At 39.7% G+C, this 20,845-nt stretch overlaps 1 protein-coding gene across 1 annotated transcript in view; it reads left to right on the forward strand.

The window, feature by feature from the left end:
* The window catches only part of LOC126458477 (protein lin-37 homolog), a 43,148-nt gene that overhangs the window by 9,355 nt on the left and 12,948 nt on the right, over positions 1 to 20,845 (forward strand). The window contains exons 3-4 of the mRNA XM_050095574.1: positions 13,845 to 14,045; positions 20,130 to 20,319. Of these exons, the coding sequence (XP_049951531.1) occupies positions 13,845 to 14,045; positions 20,130 to 20,319 (391 nt within the window). The remainder of the gene's footprint in view (positions 1 to 13,844; positions 14,046 to 20,129; positions 20,320 to 20,845) is intronic.

Below are 20,845 nucleotides of genomic sequence, written 5' to 3' on the forward strand. Positions count from 1 at the left end.
ATTCAAAACAAAAACAGAAGACTAGTGGTGGCTTGAAAAAATTCTGGAAATCATTGAAGAACATAAAGACGCTAAGGTCAAATTCATGACACCAAGTGGACCTTCCTCAATTTATTCATAGCCACTTCATGCAGATGTTTGCTGGATCCCTTATGAAAATGTTTTATTGATTTTTTCCTGCTCCCAGCACAAGCATAGATTACTTATATACTTTCCTATCAGACACAGTATTCTTCATTGATGACTTGCTTAAAAGAATGAACACTTTTTACAATGCTATGAATGTATTTTATGTGAATTGAAGATCTTTTGTTGTGCACTATTTTGAGTCACAAAATCAAATGAATATATTTTTATTTATGTTCTTTCAGTTTTAAGTCACTATCTTTGTAAATTCTTTTATGTTGAAAGATATGATAATAGGCACTATGTGAAACAAAAATAAAGACAGTTGCTTTTGAATAAACCAGTTATAGTGGTTATGAACTGTTAACCCATCTTTCCTACTGATGTCAGTATTTGAAAATGACTCTCGTCTCAAAATGTCTTCCTCATTGTAGGTTAATCAAAAATTATTTTATACCTCTTTCATACAACAAGAAAACTTTTATTCCAGATTATATTTTTACAATTTTGTTTTCGTCCATTTTAAGTACATACCACAATGTTAACATTGTTTATACAGATGGATCCCAGCAAGAGAATGTCCTCGGTTGTTCTGCTATTTTCCCTAACAGGGTATTTAAAGTGTGTCTTCCTGAACAATTTATAAATTACAGTACGGAATTATATGGCATTCTGATGGCACTGCAGAGGGTTCACAAACATCACTGTACAAGGTTTCTCGTCTGTTCTGACTCGCTTAGCGCATTGTGAGCACTTCACTAAATATATCTAGTAGATGGGCTGATTCAGCTCATCCATATAGCGGCTCCAACACCTTGGTAAGGAGTTGCTGGGTACCTGGCCACATCGGAATACTGGGCAACAACATGGATGACAAAGTGGCCAAGGAAGTATGTCGGGTTGGTGCTGTCCAGCAATGTTCCATCCTGTTGCATGCCATCATTTCATTTTCTGACAGATGCAGTGTGTGTCAGTGGGAGACTGAATGGTTGCAGGTGTCAGAAAACAAACTGCGGCGATTCAAATCGACCACAAAGGCAGGGTCAGCCTCACTGCTATAAGGAGGTTCTGCTTACCAGACTGCACATCGGACATAGCCCTTTAACACATGGCTACCTCCACCAGCAGGAGGATCCAACACACTGTGAAGTTTGTGGCATGCCACTTTCAGTTCAGCATATTGTGGCAACATGTGTTCTGTATACTGATATTTGGGCAGCCCTCAGTCTCACTGAAGATCTGCCCACCATCCCTCACAGATACTGATTCCAGTGCTCCATAGGTGGTGAAATTTTGTGAACTGTCAGGTCTCGTCCCTAAATTGGTGGGGAAGGGAGATAGACTTTAACACGTTATAAACTGCTCCGCATGTGGGGACACCATTCCTCCCCACCCATGAGATTAGGGTGCTGATGACAATGATGTCAAGTGCCCCTCATCTCAAATCATCATACTCATCATCAGCTAGTTTTGTGCTGTTGTCTCATGCCCTAGTCTGTGAAATCGCATATCCAGCCATCTGCCACCTGCCCCATCTACCTGCACCCCTAGCTAGCCCACTGATGGCTCCCCCCTCCCCCATGAGTCAATAGGCACTTCCTCCCCAACACCCTCCCTGCTTCCTGCCTCTCACCAACCTTCCCTCACCCCACCCCATATCCCCACTTCACCCCAGTACACTCACCGTGGGCCAGGAAAGAGCTGTCAGTCGACCGATCACAATATAGGGAGACAAACGTGTGTGTGTGTGTGTGTGTGTGTGTGTGTGTGTGTGTGTGTGTGTGTGTGTGTGTGTGTGTGTTTGCTACAAGTTTGAAAAAGGAAGTGCATTCTGAAAGCTATCCAAGCTTTATACCTTTTGGTTGTGTATCTATCGATGATGCAGCAGTTCTGCCTTTCAGTGAGTTGTCTCCTTTATTCCGAAGTACATCACAATTCTTAACTAGAAGTTTCCATACATTATTAGATTTATAACAGATGTAGATGTCTGTAAATCTGGAATACGCCTTTCAAAATCCTGAAGGTAGCAGTAATAAAATACAGGTAGCAAAGAATATTTAGAACTCATACAGAAACTATATGGCAGTTACGTGAGTGAGAGGGCATGAAAGGGAAACAGTGTTTGAGAAGGGAGGAAACAGATTTGTAGCCTACCCCAATGTCATTCAATCTGTGTATCGAGCAAGCAGTAAAGGAAATAAGGAAAAATTTGGAGAGGTTATTAAAGTGCAGGGAAAAGAAATAAAAACTTTGCAGTTTGTTATTGATTATATTTTGTCAGAAATGACAAAGAACTTGGAAGATGAGGTGAACAGAATAGAAAGTGCTTTGATAAGAGGTTCTTAGATTACCATCAGCAAAAGTAATACAAAGGTAATGGAATGTAGTAGAGTTAGATCAGACAGTGCTGAGAGAGTAAAATTTGAAAATGAGCCTCTAAAAGTAGTAGAACAGTGTTGCAATTTGGGCAGCAAAATAACTGATGATGGACAAGATAGAGAGGATGTAAAATGTAGGCTGACTGTAGTAATAAAAGCATTTCTGAAACATTGAAATTCATCACTGTAATCCAGCCAGTGAGCCACCCATGCTGGCCTTGTATTGACTCCATCTGGCTGATTTATGATGTGGGCTGTAGTGCCAGCTAACCTGGTTGTAGTTTTTAGGCAGTCTCCCACATCCAGCCAGGTGTACACTGGTTTGGTACCCACGTCCTGCATCAAGCAAACATAAAACACACACTTTCATGTGGGATAACGCTAGACACAGACACGTGGTGTACACACAATCCTTGGTGGTGAGGCTGAAAGGGTGGTGGGGTGACAAGAAGGGCATCCAGTATGGGATAAACACCAGGAAAAAGGAAGAGGAGGAATTTGTCAACTTCTAATATAAATTATAGTGTCAGGTAGCCTTTTTGGAATGTATGTGGTCAGAGCGTAGCTTTGTGTGGAAGTGAGATGAGGAAGATAAATAATTCAGACAAGAAGAGAAGCTTTTTAAATAGTTGCTACAGGAGAATGGTGAAGGTTAAAGAGGGATATGGAGTAACTTTAAGAGTAGCTACTGAACTGATTTGAGGTTGGGGGGGGGGGGGGGGGGGGGGAGGATTATAACACAACTTGACTAAAAGAAAGGATCAGTTGTTAGGACACAACCTGACATCAAGGAATCATTCATTTGGTAATGGGGAAAATGTGTATGCAGAGAGGGGTTGGGGAGATACTAGAGGGAGATCACAGGGTAAAGACAATGAGCAGCTTGAAATGGATGTGGGTTGCCGTAGTTAATCAGAGGTAATTTGATAGTTGCACCAGATAAAGTACCATGGAGAGCTGCATCAAACCAATCTTTGGATAGAATACAACAAGAATTTTCTTTCAAGCCAGCAATTACTTTACATCATGTACGTTAAAGATCATTTGTAATTCAAAATTGGTTTAGGTCCATCTCATCCTGTACATTTTGTTTATTACGTGAATAATTTCTTGATATACTTATCAGGGCCACCAAAGTATAAGTTAACATCACATGGCTTGGAGGAACATTGTCTTGATAACATATCTTGTAATGAAGCTACAGAAATCTCATATCATCTACTGACAGACTATCAGAATATAGAAAGCTTTGAAACAGGTTCAAGTAATATGTTCACAAACTCAGTTACTCCCATTTCATTCTGTGCAACTACATGAACTTGTGAATCTGTGGAAGAATCTCCATGGCTTGGGTATCAGAAAGACAAAACCAGAAACACACTCTCAGGTCTCAGCTGATGAACTGAATTAATTTTTGTCAACACCAGTCAACCTTGATGCAGAAAGGAAGTATCGCCTGTAAGAACACTCAGACTACATACTACAATAAACACAGAAAGAAAAACAGTAAAGAGAATCTGTTCTGAAATGGTTGATAACAACAGTATGGGCATGACTCTGATCAAGAATGTAACAGATAACCTAGTAGCAATGTGAAAAGTAATTTTGGAAAATGTAATGTAATTGGACAGATAGAGAATCTACTCACCAAGCAGTGGCAGGAGAGCACATGTATAAAGATATTGAAATTTGCAAGCTTTTGGAGAAGTGTTGAATGGGAAAGAAGAGGCCGGCAGAAGGAGCCAGTGGCTCAGGAAGTTTGTACATTTCAGTACCTTTATATGTGTATTCTTCTGCCACTGATTGGTAAGTCTTTTTTTTTTTTTTTTTTTTATCAATCCAGTTAAGTTATATTAGTACCAGGCTTGACAGACGTATTTCATTTTTTCTTTCATGACTGAAAAGAAGCATACTGACTTATCCCTAAGAACAAAAACCCACACTCACATTGTGATTAAGGCCAATTAATATTTTATTTGCTGAGTTTAAAGTCCTGGAATATAGTGTTCACAATCAGTTAACTGAATGCAAGCTCAACATATACGACTAACAACATTCTGCTTTTCATAAACACAGTAACACACACATGCTGCTAATTAAGGTAATTTATTGCCTCAGACATGCCATAGTCCCCATGAGGCTACTGGATGCTACTTGACTCAGCAGTTCTGTTCTCTTCACACATTTCTGTGTCAACAGCCTCCAGCTTTACTTAGGTGCCACCGAACGAGGTGGCGCAGTGGTTAGCACACTGGACCCGCGTTTGGGAGGATGACAGTTCAATCCCGTGTCCAGCCAACCAGAGTTAGGTTTTCCATGATTTTCCTAAATTGCTTTTGGCAAATGCCGGGATGGTTCCTTTGAAAGGAAATGGCCGTGTTCCTTCCCCCTCCTTCCCTAACCAGATGAGACTGATGACCTCGCTGTTTGGTCTCTTCCATCAAATCAACCCAACCCAACTTAGGTGCCAGACCTGAAGAAATCAAGACAACCATTGCCCAAAAGAATAACTCTCTCTCTCTCTCTCTCTCTCTCTCTCTCTCTCTCTCTCTCTCTCAAATAATGATCTGATTGGTGCACAACCTAGGACTTAAAGAAAATGTGAGAGTTCCAAGTAATTGTAGTATCATATTAAAAATTAATTAATTCTGAATTTCACAAAAAAATGTCTTCTGTTCTTGATGGTATCCCAATACTATGTCAGAAAACTATGAAGAATTTAGGTATATTTTTGGGTGATAATCTCAACTGGGCAGAAAATACTGTCGCCACATGCAGAAAGACTCTGGCTTATCTCTGTACTCTTTAGAGGTTTTGGAACATATTTCTGCAGGGTCAGAAACATAAACTTCTGCAGTATCTTATTCTGGCAAACCTACACTGCCGTGATGTAATACAACACAGCACAAGCAATAAAAATTCTAGGCAGTTAAAACTACCCCTAGTACCTGTGTGGGCTACATCTTCAACATCTGTATATTTGACAGTGCCAGTGTGTCATTTGCCCATCTATGACAAGGTAGATCATAGAATTTGCATGACTACCAAATGCTTTGTTTATGTGTGCCACAGGATACCTCAGGAGAGATCAAGTACCTGTTATATCTTTATAATCATACGCAATTTCTCCGAGAAGTGCACATCCAAAAACAAGAACATTTGTAAACTCCTGTGTTGCTGGTGCCCAATTATGGAAAATGCTACCACGTACTCTACACAAAGTGAAATCTGCCCTGTTGCATTTAAAAAGAAGCTGAAGCAATTTCATTTGTCAGCCTTATACTCTTTCCCTAATAAATTAATGCAAATGGCCATTTCTTTCAGCCTAACAGTAAAGTAAATGTTGTAATCTTCTTCCAGTTATGTTTCTCCCTCTTTTTAGTTATAACAACTACTGTTCCCTCGATTTATGTCATAGTTATTTCTATTGAATTCCATATTTGATACAAGACTTCATGTGTGCCGTGATGACTGTAATAGATTTTTTTAATAATGTATTACCATTGGCGCGAAGACTTCTAAGAAAATTTCCGTTGAATATCTTTTGTTTATTTTCAAAAGAAATCTCACTAATTGCCTGTGAGTCCTTCAGCACCTTTAACATTGTTTTAATTTTCTTATTTACAATAATGACAACACCTGAATCCCCCTTCCTCTTCCCCTTGGTCTACTCCTTTGTAGCAAAACATATGCAATAATTTTAATTCTGTTCTGGAAAAATTCTGGTAGCCGTACTAAATCCCACTTGGTAATATTTAACTCATCATCCAGCTTCACTAAACTATCTCCAGATCCTGAAGTTGTGCAATTTATTGTTCCTAAATAACAAGTATCGGAAACAGTATACAGCATTCACGCTAGCTTTCGAGCACTAACTCTTTTTATAGCAATAATATATACACTTCACGCAGACTCCCAAAGACTCACTCCTGTAACCACGGAAGTGTGCATTTGGGTGTCTGGGCGGTTGAGTGTGTGAATGTGTGTACTGTTGCTGGAAAAATAGTTACAAGGCGAATGTCGTTTTCTATTGTGTGTTAGTGTGCTCCATGCATCAGTCCACTATTTTATGCACAGTGAATACTTAATTATCTGGACCTCGGTTATATCGACTCAGAAATTATGTGGATTGTCAACCATGAGCATATATGTTTATAGTTCAGTCTGTACCTGCCCTTGATTTAGACAGTTGCCATTCACTCCACTGCTGTGTTTAAGAATGTCAAAGTGCAAGAGAGTTGTGTTATTGCATAAAGATAAAATAAAAATTATTGATTCAATAACAAAAGGAGAGGGTCGTAAGTTAGCTGATAAGTATGGTGAAGGTACTTCTACAATAAGTACACCTGCAAACTTGATGTGAAGAGAGAGTTTAACGACAAAAAGTCATGAAGAAATCGAAAAATGAAGAGACATTACTTTGTTTTGTTGCTTTTTACAAAAACTGTCTACAGGGCATGGTGAAAAGGCATTACATTTAAATGAAATAATAGCTTGTAATTAATCATTTGAGACAAGCAGTAGAGATTATACAGAGATTTAAATCTCATGAAATTCACAAATTGGAAATGCAAAGTGAAAAAAAAGTCAGCTAATGTAGATGCAAGAAAATTCTTTTAGAAATGGTTTTAAAAAAGAATTGAACAAAAATGAGTATGGCTTGGGGACTTTGTTTATTACGCTGATGAAACTGGATGAAATCGTAAATCGTTACCATCAAAATCTTTAGGCTCTTGGTGAGAGAGTTCTGCTCCAGGATATGTAAAACTAGTAAAGAGCAAGTAACGGTATTAGTTTTGTCAAATGCTACCAGGACCCATAAAATGCCTTTGCTCCTCATTGGAAAACCTAAAAACCCTAGATGCTTCAGAAGTAACGGAGTTCCCTTAATTCATATATATATAAAAAAAAGTGCATGGATGACTGGCGAAATATTCATTGACTGGTATGACAGCGTTTGTATCCATGAAGTAAAAAATAAAATAAATAAATGAAATTGGTAAACAGAGCGAAATTTTTACTGGATAATGCACCAACCCATTTTACGACTGAACTGTTAGAGAGGAAATTGTATATTTACAGTAAAATTTTTGCCTTCTAATGTTGTTGTTGTTGTTGTTGTTGTTGTGGTCTTCAGTCCTGAGACTGGTTTGATGCAGTTCTCCATGCTACTCTATCCTGTGCGTACTTCATCATCTCCCAGTACCTACTGCAGCCTACATCCCTCCGAATCTGTTTAGTGTGTTCATCTCTTGGTCTCCCTTTACGATTTTTACCCTCCACGCTGCCCTCCAATACTAAATAGGTGATCCCTCGATGTCTCAGAACATGTCCTACCAACCGATTCCTTCTAGTCAAGTTGTGCCACAAGCTCCTCTTCTCCCCAATTCTGTTCAATACCTCCTCATTAGTTACGTGATCTACCCATCTAATCTTCAGCATGCATCTGTAGCACCACATTTCAAAAGCTTCTATTCTCTTCTTGTCTAAACTATTTATTGTCCACATTTCACTTCCATACATGGCTACACTCCATACAAATACTTTCAGAAACGGCTTCCTGACATTTAAATCTATACTCGATGTTAACAAATTTTTCTTCTTCAGAAACACTTTCCTTGCCATTGCCAATCTACATTTTATATCCTCTCTACTTCGACCATCATCAGTTATTTTGCTCCCCAAATAGCAAAACTCCTTTACTACTTTAAGTATCTCATTTCCTAATCTAATTCCCTCAGCATCACCCTACTTAATTCGACTACATTCCATTATCCTCGTTATGCTTTTGTTGATGTTCATCTTATACCCTCCTTTCAAGACACTGTCCATTCCATTCAACTGCTCTTCCAAGTCCTTTGCTGTATCTGACAGAATTACAATGTCATCGGCGAACCTCAAAGTTTTTATTTCTTCTCCATGGATTTTAATACCTACTCCGAACTTTTCTTTCGTTTCCTTCACTGCTTGCTCAATATACAGATTGAATAACATCGGGGATAGGCTACAACCCTGTCTCACTCCCTTCCCAACCACTGCTTCCCTTTCATGTCCCTCGGCTCTTATAACTGCCATCTGCTTTCTGTGGAATTTGTAAATAGCCTTTTGCTCCCTGTATTTTACCCCTGCCACCTTTTGAATGTGAAAGAGAGTATTCCAGCCAACATTGTCAAAAGGTTTCTCTAAGTCTACAAATGCTAGAAACGTAGGTTTGCCTTTCCTTAATCTTCTTCTAACATAAGTCGTAGGGTCAGTATTGCCTCATGTGTTCCAACATTTCTACAGAATCCAAACTGATCTTCCCCGAGGTCGGCTTCTATCAGTTTTTCCATTTGTCTGTAAAGAATTCGCGTTAGTATTTTGCAGCTGTGACTTATTAAACTGATAGTTCGGTAATTTTCACATCTGTCGACACCTGTTTTCTGTGGGATTGGAATTATAATATTCTCCTTGAAGTCTGAGGGAATTTCACCTGTCTCATACATCTTGCTCACCAGATGGTAGAGTTTTGTCAGGACTGTCTCTCCCAAGGCTGTCAGTAGTTCTAATGGAATGTTGTCTACTCTGGGGGCCTTGTTTCGATTCAGGTCTTTCAGTGCTCTGTCAAACTCTTCACGCAGTATCATATCTCCCATTTCATCTTCATCTACATCCTCTTCCATTTCCATAATATTGCCCTCAAGTACATCGCCCTTGTATAGACCCTCTATATACTCCTTCCACCTTTCTGCTTTCCCTTCTTTGCTTAGAACTGCGTTTCCATCTGAGCTCTTGATATTCATACAAGTGGTTCTCTTTTTCCCAAAGGTCTCTTTAATTTTCCTTTAGGCAGTATCTATCTTACCCCTGGTGAGACAAGCCTCTGTATCCTTACATTTGTCCTCTAGCCATCCCTGCTTAACCATTTTGCACTTCCTGTCGACCTCATTTTTGAGAAGTTTGTATTCCTTTTTGTCTGCTTCACTTACTGCATTTTTATATTTTCTCCTTTCATCAATTAAGTTCAATATTTCTTCTGTTACCCAAGGATTTCTAGCAGCCCTCGTCTTTTTACCTACTTTATCCTCTGCTGCCTTCACTACTTCATCCCTCAAAGCTGCCCATTCTTCTTCTACTGTATTTCTTTCCCCCATTCCTGTCAATTGTTCCCTTATTCTCTCCTTGAAACTCTGTACAACCTCTGGTTCTTTCAGTTTATCCAGGTCACCATCTCCTTAAATTCCCACCTTTTTGCAGTTTCTTCAGCTTCAATCTACAGTTCATAACCAATAGTTTGTGGTCAGAGTCACCATCTGCCCCTGCAAATGTCTTACAATTTAAAACCTGGTTCCTAAATCTCTGTCTTACCATTATATAATCTATCTCATACCTTTTAGTGTCTCCAGGGTTCTTCCATGTATACAACCTTCTTTCATGATTCTTGAACCAAGTGTTAGCTATGATTAAATTATGCTCTGCGTAAAATTCTACCAGGTGGCTTCCTCTTTCATTTCTTACCCCCAATTCATATTCACCTACTATGTTTCCTGCTCTCCCTTTTCCTACTCTCGAATTCCAGTCACCCATGACTATTAAATTTTCATCTCCCTTCACTACCTGAATAATTTCTTTTATCTCATCATACATTTCACCAATTTCTTTGTCGTCTGCAGAGCTAGTTGGCATATAAACTTGTACTACTGTAGTAGACGTGGGCTTCGTGTCTATCTTGGCCACAATAATATGTTCACTATGCTGTTTGTAGTAGCTTACCCGTACTCCTATTTTTTTATTCATTATTAAACCTACTCCTGCATTACCCTTATTTGATTTTGTATTTATAACCCTGTATTCACCTGACCAAGAGTCTTTGTTCCTCCTGCCACCGAACTTCACTAATTCCGACTATATCTAACTTTAACCTATCCATTTCCCTTTTTAAATTTTATAACCCACCTGCCCGATTAAGGGATCTGACATTCCACGCTCCGATCCATAGAACACCAGTTTTCTTTCTCCTGGTAACGACATCCTCTTGAGTAGTCCCCGCCTGGAGATCCGAATGGGGGACTATTTTACCTTCGGAATATTTTACCCAAGAGGACGCCATCATTATTTAATCATACAGTAAAGCTGCATGCCCTCGGGAAAAATTACGGCTGTAGTTTCCCCCTGCTTTCAGCCGTTCGCAGTACCAGAACAGCAAGGCCATTTTGGTTAGTGTTACAAGGCCAGATCAGTCAGTCATCCATCCAGACTGTTGCCCCTGCAACTACTGAAAAGGTTGCTGCTCCTCTTCAGGAACCACACGTTTGTCTGGCCTCTCAACAGATACCCCTCCGTTGTGGCTGCACCTACGGTACGGCTATCTGTATCGTTGAGGCACACAAGCCTCCCCACCAACGGCAAGGTCCATGGTTCGTGGGTGGGGGCCTTCTAATGTAATCCCTACTATAACCAATGGATCAAAGTGTTACTGAAATATTAAAACAACTTTATGGAAAACAACTTGTATGTAGATTGTTATCTGGTGTTGAAGGTAACATAAGTCATTTTTTTATCAAGCAAATGAATTAAAGGAGTGGTGTTACTTGGTTGTCCTTGTATTGGTTTTGATTGAAAGGAAGACTGTGAACAAAATTCGGATCTGAATACTGAAACAGAGGGATGAAAATTCAGTAACTGGTTTGGATGATTCTGTGTGGAGGATTTAAGTGAACTAGTGACAAACACAAAATATGCCAGGAACATGGCTCTAATGATAGGATAAAGTGGCTCACTTGTGACAGTAATGATCAAGGTTTTCAGATCATGTTGAATGACAAAATTGTTGAAAACATATTGCACACAAACGAACGGCAGGAAATGCAAAAAGATGAAACATAAGAAAATGTGGATGTGGAAAATGATGCAGGACCACCTCACATGAAAGCATTTCAAGGTCTGGAAATGGCTTTCAAACGGTTCAGAAAACAGTGCTGGATACCATGAATATGCTACAATTAAATCGAATTCATAATGTAGCAGCAATGAAGAAGAAAAATGTTTGTCAGATGACAGTTACCAAATATTTTTAAATAAAGATTGTCCTGTGTAACTTGTGTTTGGTATTTCATGAGTAAGGTTGCAGTATTGTAGAAATTTTAAGAAAATATACAAAACTGCGTGTCAAATTTCTTTATAAACATTTATTTTTGTTGTTTTTAATAAGTTTAATTCATTTTTGTGTTTTGAATAAACATCTAACGTTCTGTATTAACCCTAGAAAGATAACCATACGGTAACGTACCTAAAAGATATAATTTATTGTTGAGGTTACAGTATCTTTCTCATCACGCTGTCTATGGTGCGAATTGGTGGGCAGTCTGTTGTATTTGTTTCTAGTAAGAAAGATGCAGCCTAAAACTGTTTCTCATGGACAACCCCTTCAATTTCATGGATGAATTTTTATTTAAAACTGGTAGCCAGAAAAAATAATTTTTAAATGTAGTTTCATGACTAGAGCTAAAACAATTTCACTCATGTCAACACTAATTACTTACACATATCCTGTTAACTGACTTGTCCCACATCATTTTGATAAAAGAATTGTTCTAATTATCTACAGACCATGTAATTGACTTACTAGTTGTATGGTGCGAACATCTGAACTGGACATTGGGATCTCATCTGGCTGGTTTCCTTAATCCTCATTAGGCAGTAATGAAGACCTCTCCACTCAGCTCTCAAAAGAGTTTTTTGCTATTTAAATTTTTGCTATTAAATATAGGCATGCACCAATGAAGTAGTAGTATTGGTAGTAGTAAGGGAACACTGCATCTAGCCTTTCTGTTGATGGCAACACTTTCTTAATTGCACAGAAAGTTCTGGTTGAAAATTACGAATTATTTAGGAATAAAGGAGGTGACTCACCAAAAGACAGAAGCACCGTGTCATCAATAGGCACACAAACAAATGGGGCAGAGCTTTGCTAGCTTTTGGAATGTATTTCCTTTTTCTAGCTGTAGGAAAAACGTGCACACAAACACCCATACACTTACTCTCATGCATGCGCCTGTCTCCCTACATTGTGCTCACTTGACTGCCAGCTCTTTACTGGCCCTTGGTGAGTGTACTGTGGGGAGGTGCAGTGGCTGCAGTAGAGCTGGTATATGACATGGCTGCTTTCACAGGTGGCTCGGCCTGTAATGGGGTAGGATAAGTCCATGACAGGACTGGGGTAAATGGTGCTGGGTGGGTGGATTGGGTAGGTCTTGCATCTGGCTTTTTCACAGATTGGTCCCCCTTGGCAGGGGATCAGGGGTGGGAGTGGCATATGGATGGACTAGGATGTTGTGGAGGGTGGGTGGATGGTGGAACACTAGTTTTGGAGGGGTTGGAAGTATCTTGAGTAGGATGTCCCTCTTTTCCGGACAAGATGATAGATAATTAAAGCCCTGATGAAGGACATTGTCCAGTCATTCCAGTTCGGGGCGGTATTGAGTGACAAGGGGGTTGTTTTTTTGTGGTTGGTTCTTGTTATGGGTATGAGGATCAGGTGTGTGTGTGTGTGTGTGTGTGTGTGTGTGTGTGTGTGTGTGTGTGTGTGTGTGTGTGGTTGGGGGGGGTTGCTTTTTTGTGGTTGGTTCTTGTTATGGATATGAGGATCAGGTGTGTGTGTGTGTGTGTGTGTGTGTGTGTGTGTGAGAGAGAGAGAGAGAGAGAGAGAGAGAGAGAGAGAGAGAGAGAGAGAGAGAGAGAGAGAGAGGGGGGGGGGGGGGGGTGATATGACACTGGAAATCTGCTTGTGATTCAAGTGTGGAGGGTATTGCCTGTCTGCAGATGCATCTACCACGGGTGGCAAGGCTGTATTCATCCCATTCCACACACACACACACACACACACACACACACTGCAGTGGGCTCACCGTGGGCTAGTAAAGAGCTGGCAGTTGTGTAAACACAGTTTAGGGAGACAGGCATGTTTTTCCTACAGCTAGAAAAAGGAAGTGCATTCCGAAAGCTAGCCAAGCTCTGTACCTTTCGTTTGTGTACCTGTTGATGACACAGCGCTTCTGCCTTTCAGTGAATTGTTTCCTTTATTCCTTTTTTAATTGCATATTTCTTATTTATGTCTGGATAATACAGATAAATCATTACAAAAAGGCAGTTAACAATATTACCAAGGTAGATCACTGTTTTAGGACTCTTTTAGACTTGCAGACTGAAACTACGTGTGCTGTCTTTGTGTTATGTAATGCTAATTCGTAGGACTGATACTTATAAGTGTGCTTTGCAGATAGTGCCTCTGAAAATGTTAAACAAGATATTTTTTCCTTGCATAAGCTTATTTGCACAGATAAATGTTTCTGTTGTATACAGGGAAGCCATTAACAGATCTCGGACACAGCGCAAGCGACGTCGACGTGAAACCATTAAAGAAGGGGATTTCCATCACACTTATGTGATGAAGCTGTTTGATAGAAGCGTTGACCTGGCCCAGTTCAAGGAGGATGCTCCATTGTACCCAGTGTGCCGTGCCTGGATGGCTAATCAGCCACATAACACAAACCTTGTACCAAAGTGAGTACCTGGTATGTTTACTAACAGGTACCTCGCTATAAGGCAAGATAAAGATCTCCACAGGTTATTTTACAGTTATAGTTCTTAAAGCTCTGATAACAACTTTGGTCTGGTGCATTTTCAAAGAAATTTGTGTAATAGTAACATCTAACCCAATTTATGATTGCAACTTTAAATAATGTGGTATTATTAGAAGTGGTTGAGTGCCATCCATTGTCATATTTTGCATAATATTTAGCCAGTATCAGCCATTGATTTGAAGTGAAATGGGAGAGTAATGCTTGTTAGGTTCTATTCTAAAATATTCTATTTTATTAAGTAAGCCACATGTGTGCCTTGGGTGCTACTGTACTGGATGGTGGTGCAATTTCCTGAGTCTCGGGGATTGGTGTCTTGACTAACGTGCCTCTATTGTGAGAGGACTGTACAAAATTTTATTAAAAATTACCTCAACCTCTGTAAGATGTGCTTTATGAGAATGGGAGGGAGGCAGTTCAAATGAAACATTTGATAGTTGGCAACTTCTGAGGCACTTGCTACACCCTGTTCAATAAGTCTTGTTCAGATAAGTGGGGCTCTGTTTGGATCAACTCAGGTAATGCCGGATGTGCTTGGAAAAATTCTGTAAGCTCATCTGATATTACCTGAATGATACAATTTCAGGACATTGGATTGAAAGAGGAGGAGCAGAAGCTGAACTTCATCACCAGTGGGCTCCAGACCCCACACCTTGTGCATTTTATCTGTGAGGTTATGTGAAAGACTGTGTTTTTATCCCCCTCTATGCCTGACACATTGAACATGCTTAGAGAAATTCTGTAAGTTCGTCTGACGTTACCTAAATGACACCATTCCAGGACGTTGGATTGGAAGAGGAGAAGCAGAGGATGAACTTCATTGCTGATGGCCCCCCAGGTCTCCAGACCTCACACCTTGTGACTTTTATCTGTGAGATTACATAAAAGACAGCACTTTTATCTCCCCTATGTCTGCAGCATTGCATAGTTGAAGCTGTAAATTTGATGATGACAGATCCCTGCTTTGTGTGTGGCAGGAAACGAGCCACCAGTTTGATATTTGTCAAGAAATACATGGTGCTGGCATTGAATGCTTAATGATTTGAACTTTTCTCTTTCCATGAACATTCGAATTGTGTTTCTATCTTTTGTAGTTTGGAAGCAATGAATGTTTGTAATCTGTTCCTTCTTTTTGAATAGCTCTGTAGTTAAATCACTCCAGTCTAAAGAGATATAGTCCCCAGAAAAAGTGCATGAAAAATGCCTGGACTGTAATGAATAAGACAACACACTCAATTTTAGTAAGGAAGTTGTTGATGTGATTTACTGTGAAACATTTATTCACACATTTCAGTTACCTGAGTTCATTCACCTGGTAGCAACGTCATGTATCACTAACCCAATGCACTATTTCAAATGAGACACCACCACAGCAAGCAATGGATGTGTGACGTGGAAAATGTGGTCAAACAGTACGTGATGATGGACACTCTTGCTCAGGTTTTCCATTTTGTTTGAACTGCAAAAACAATCCTGCTGTTTAGAATCTTTACTGTCGATTATATATTAATGAAAAAAAATTTGAGGAATTAAGTCACAAGAAGAATGCCTCATTGGGAAGTAAAACTTTACGTTTTTTTGTATTCTCAGAAAGCACTAAGCTTTGTAATATCGTTCTTCAGTAACTAAACAGCAATTTGTAAAAGGATTCCTCAATACATACTTTACCAACTTAAATTGCTGCAAAAACTTGCATGTACAAAAGCATTTTGAAGTTGCTGTAAAGGCAGTGGTCTCACCCACCCCCCACCCCACTCCCCAAACCAACGTCAATACTCACAGGATACCCCTGAAACCACAAATTCATCTCTGCAGACATGGAGCAAAGTCAAGCCGTCTTCATTACAATTAAGCAATGATGATCACCATTGAAGGAGAATGTTGTACCAAAGAACTCAATAATGAAAAGAAAATATTACATTTGAAGTCCACCCAAGGGAATCTGCAAACCCCTCCAATAACTTTCCGTCTGCCACAACCGCCTCACTTTGACAGTGGCAAAGAAAATATGAAACTTTTTTTTAAAGCCATTGGTAGTGTAACATCAATAATAAGGAGTTCCTTATTTGTGGTTGATGTTGCAATCTTCTTCTCTTCTTCAAACCTCAGTTATCTCTCAGAATTTACAACTGATCGTTAAGAGGCTGGAGAAATGGGCAGACAATACTGGTACTAGATTTTACACTGAAAAGAAATCTGTGTACTTTTTCTCTGTGTGTGTCTTGTTTTTACATTTCCAGAAATGAAACTGAAGATGCCATTGGCCTTATGCCTAATCAAACAATTTGTTGGTTGCCACACTTGAGGTATCTGAAAGAACAGTCCATTTAAGTGCATAATATTTGATAATACACAAGAGAAGGAGTGGACAGAATACCTCAGCCCCAATTTGCAAATCAGCTTGGGTTGTGAAAAACATTGGCAATGCAAAACTGAACTTTGTCTTCATTCAAGATAACCTTAATCCTATAGATAGAGATAACTGAGTTGTTTATAACACAAATTTTCAATGTTCTCCAGTATTAATTTATTTAATGAATCAGTTTTTGGCTCATGAGGTCACCTGTAGAAGGTAACTATTGCATTAATGTCGAATTAATGTTGCTAATACTATGGGCGTTTGAAAAGTATGTGCAAAGTCCGAGAGGTGGCACCACCGGCGCGTATCGAGGTCATGTTTAGTTAGTAGCATCTTTGGAAAGAATGCACACCAAGTTTCAGCCATAGTGGTCTATTTCTTTCATTTGGCATTCGTGTGAATCAAAGAAGTCGAGTTATTGTCAAAAAACGGACGAAAAAGAATTTTGTGTGATGATTAAACACTACTTTATAAAAGGCAAAATGCTCAGGGGACTAAAGAGAAGCTTGATAAAGATTACGGTGAATCTGCATCTTCGATTGGAACAGTTTATAAGTGGTTTCAAAATTTTCGGAGTGGCCATATGGGCACAAATGATGCTGAACGTTCTGGACACCCTGTGGCGGTTACGACTCCAGAAATCATTGGTAAAATCCATGATATGGTGATGGAAGACAGAAGAGTTAAGGTGCGTGAGATTGCTAGTGCTGTGGGCATATCGAATGAACGGCTACATAATATATTGCATAAACAGTTGGACATGAGAAAGCTATCTGCAAGATGGGTTCCGCGAATACCCACACTTGACAAAAAATGGAATCGTGTGAAGTGTTGCAAGAATGGTTTGCAGCTGTTCAGGAAGAATCCGCAGGACTTTGAGCATTGTTTCGTCACTGTGGATGAAACATGGATACATTACTATACTCCTGAGACCAAACAACAATCTAAACAATGGGTTACCAAGGGAGAATCTGCACCAAAAAAGGCAAAGACCACTCCTTCGGCCAGAAAGGTTATGGTGACTTTCTTCTGAGATTCGCAAGGGATAATCCTCGTCGACTATCTGGAAAATGGTAAAACTATTACAGGTGTATATTATTCATCGTTGTTGGACCATTTGAAAACCAAGCTACAAGAAAAACGCCGGCAGTTGGACCGCAAAAATTTCCTTTTCCATCATGACAGTGCACCAGCACACACCTGAGCAGTTGTGGTCACAAAATTAATGGAAATAGGATTCCAACTCATTTCACATCCCCCCCCCCCCTCCCCTATTCTCCAGACTTGGCCCCCTCGGACCACTATTTGTTCCCCAATTTGAAGAAATGGCTGGCGGGACAAAGATTTTATTCAAACCAGGAGGTGATTGCAGCAACTAATAGCTATTTTGCAGACTTGGACAATTCCTATTATTCGGAAGGGATCAACAAATTAGAACAGTGTTGGACAAAGTGTATAAGTCTAATAGGAGACTATGTTGAAAAATAATAAAGGTTTACCCCCAAACACGTTAGTAGTTTTTATTTTGGCACGAACTTTTCAAACGGCCCTTGTATATAAACATGGTCAGACTATTAACACATTATTACAAGGGAACCTCCCCATCGCACCCCCCTCAGATTTAGTTATAAGTTGGCACAGTCAAGAGGCCTTGCAAAACTGAACACAGATCAATCAAGAAAACAGGAAGAAGTTGTGTGGAACAATGAAAAAAATAAGCAAAATATACAAACTGAGTAGTCCATGCGCAACATAGGCAACATCAAGGATAATGTGAGCTCACGAGTGCCGTGGTGCCGTGGGTAACGTGAGCAGCTGCGGAACAAGAGGTCCGTGGTTCAAGTCCTCCCTCGAGCGAAAAGTTTAATTTTTTATTTTCATACAATTATCAAAGTTCAGGCACTCACACATAATCAGCTTCACTCTCCAAAATTCCAGGACATGTTCAGATTTGCTTGGACATATGCAGGATTTGACGGTCTATACACGGAAAAATTTGAAAACGTTAAAAACATGTTTTGACAGTGCACAGCGAAAACTGTGCGACCGTGAAACTGTTGCATTCATTTATTGCAGTTTATGTGACAAACTCTTATGTTTTCATCACTTTTTTGGGAGTGATTATCACATCCACAAGAAGACCTAAATCGGGCAAGGTAGAAGAATCTTTTTACCCATTCGCCAAGTGTACAAGTTAGGTGGGTCGACAACATATTCCTGTCATGTGACGCACATGCCGTCACCAGTGTCGTATAGAATATATCAGACATGTTTTCCTATGGGATGGTTGACCTATGACCTTGCGATCAAATGTTTTCGGTTCCCATTGGAGACGCCTTTCGTCTACTAATCGCACGGTTTTGCGGTGCGGTCGCAAAACACAGACACTAAACTTATTGCAGTGAACAGAGACGTCAATGAACGAACGGACAGATCATAACTTTGCGAAAATAAAGAAAAACTTTTCACTCGAGGGAAGACTTGAACCAAGGACCTCTTGTTCCATAGCTGCTCACGCTAACCACGGGACCACGGCGCTCATGTGCTTGCATTATCCTTGATGTTTCCTATCTTCGCATGGGCTACTCAGTTTGTATTTTTTGCTTATTTTTTCATAGTTTCACACAACTTCTTCCCGTTTTCTCGATTGATCTGTGTTCAGTTTTTCAAGGCCTATCCACTGTGCCAACTTATAACTAAATCTGAGGGGGGGTGCGATAGGGAGGTTCCCTTGTTAGTGTAGAAAAATCATAATAGTACACACAGTGGTGGCTTGTGCAAAATTTTACCAATGTGCTACAATTTAGTGCCCTATAACCTTTTGACTTATAAGGATATTAATTGAAAGTAAATTGGATATATTATTTTTACATAAATAAATTGAAGTTTAAATATATTTGAATTTTGTAATTAATCATTAACATGGCAAAGAATAAAATAAAATGAAAATAATCATGTTAGAAGTGAGAATTGAACCTGACCCACCAAATTGCTAGTAAGAGTACTTGATCACTCGGACACGGCACTGTTAGGTTAACTGCTCCCCAAAAATTCCTCATACTCTGTTCTTACACGATATGTTACACAAACACTTTCAAAGAAAAATACTGACCTGGTGCTGTGAGCAACATAGCACTCACAGTGCTAGAAGGGATGACATAACATCAGAGCATGCGCAATCAAAAACAGGCAGCTGTGTCCCTTCGCTGTGTACAAAGGGTGACCATCATTTCAGCAGTAGACACTGATTTCAAATCATCATGGAGAGAGCACTACAGAACAGAACATGTTTTCATCCATTTTATTTGTGTTCCAGCATGCCTTCCGAGAGAAATTCTTAATTTTAGTGTGATTTCTTTCTTGCACTCAATGGGAAATAGCATAATTTTAGTGAAATTACTGGCTTGCTTCCCAAGAGAAATGACATAATTTTAGTGCAATATTTACAGTGTGCCCTAGTACATTAGCGCATGATAACTGGCGAGCACTGAGTACACATACATTTTTGCATGATATTTATGGTTTGTGTTCAAACATAGTTATGCAGGAGTGGCAATGATTTTTCTCTCTCTACTTAGCAGTTAACTTTCTAGCTAATAGAAGTTAGAATCGCTGACAGCCGTAGTGATGATGTGATTTACATTGTAGGATGCGAACACCTACGCCAGAACCACCTTCGGAGGATGTAATGGAACAAAATGCAAAGGATCCTGTACGCAACATGTACAAGATGCCTCCTCCAGAACCCCTGCAGTTAGACCAAAAGAACTATCAAGTCAACATTCGAATACCATCACCGTTACCCAGGGAATGTACAGAGGATATTATTCTTGATTATGTGAGTGTTAATTGCAGTACATATTACTACTGTAGCATTGACATGTTGTGTAATAAATAAGATCTATATTAATAATAAAACTCTAAAATCATTGTGTCTGTGTGTTTGAACATGCTTAACTTGAATGTAACTCCATCCCCATTGGCCCTGACATTGCTTGCTGGTTTCAGTGAGTCTACAGAAAGGTGGGAGAATTACTTGCGCCCATTCTTGGTCCACTGCCAGGCAAGGAATATCAACGATCCAGTATATAAGGCAGCCTTGCTGTAGTCCATCAGAGTGGGTTTATACGAAGTAATCAAAATTGAGCCTGACACTGAGCTCGAGAAACTCCCCTTTGATGAGGTTTGTCACTTGGTGATACAGTATTTTGGACATGAAACCCGTGTGGTGACAGAATGGTTGCAGTTAACCCTGCCCCACAAGTGATCTGGACAGTTGTTTGCAGCCTGGATCACTGATTTGCAGGCTCTCTCTTGCAAGTGTCATTTTGTGTCCTAAATGTGCTACCTCTTATGCAGACTCA

This window comes from Schistocerca serialis, chromosome 1, assembly GCF_023864345.2.
Source record: "Schistocerca serialis cubense isolate TAMUIC-IGC-003099 chromosome 1, iqSchSeri2.2, whole genome shotgun sequence".
Lineage (NCBI taxonomy): Eukaryota > Metazoa > Arthropoda > Insecta > Orthoptera > Acrididae > Schistocerca > Schistocerca serialis.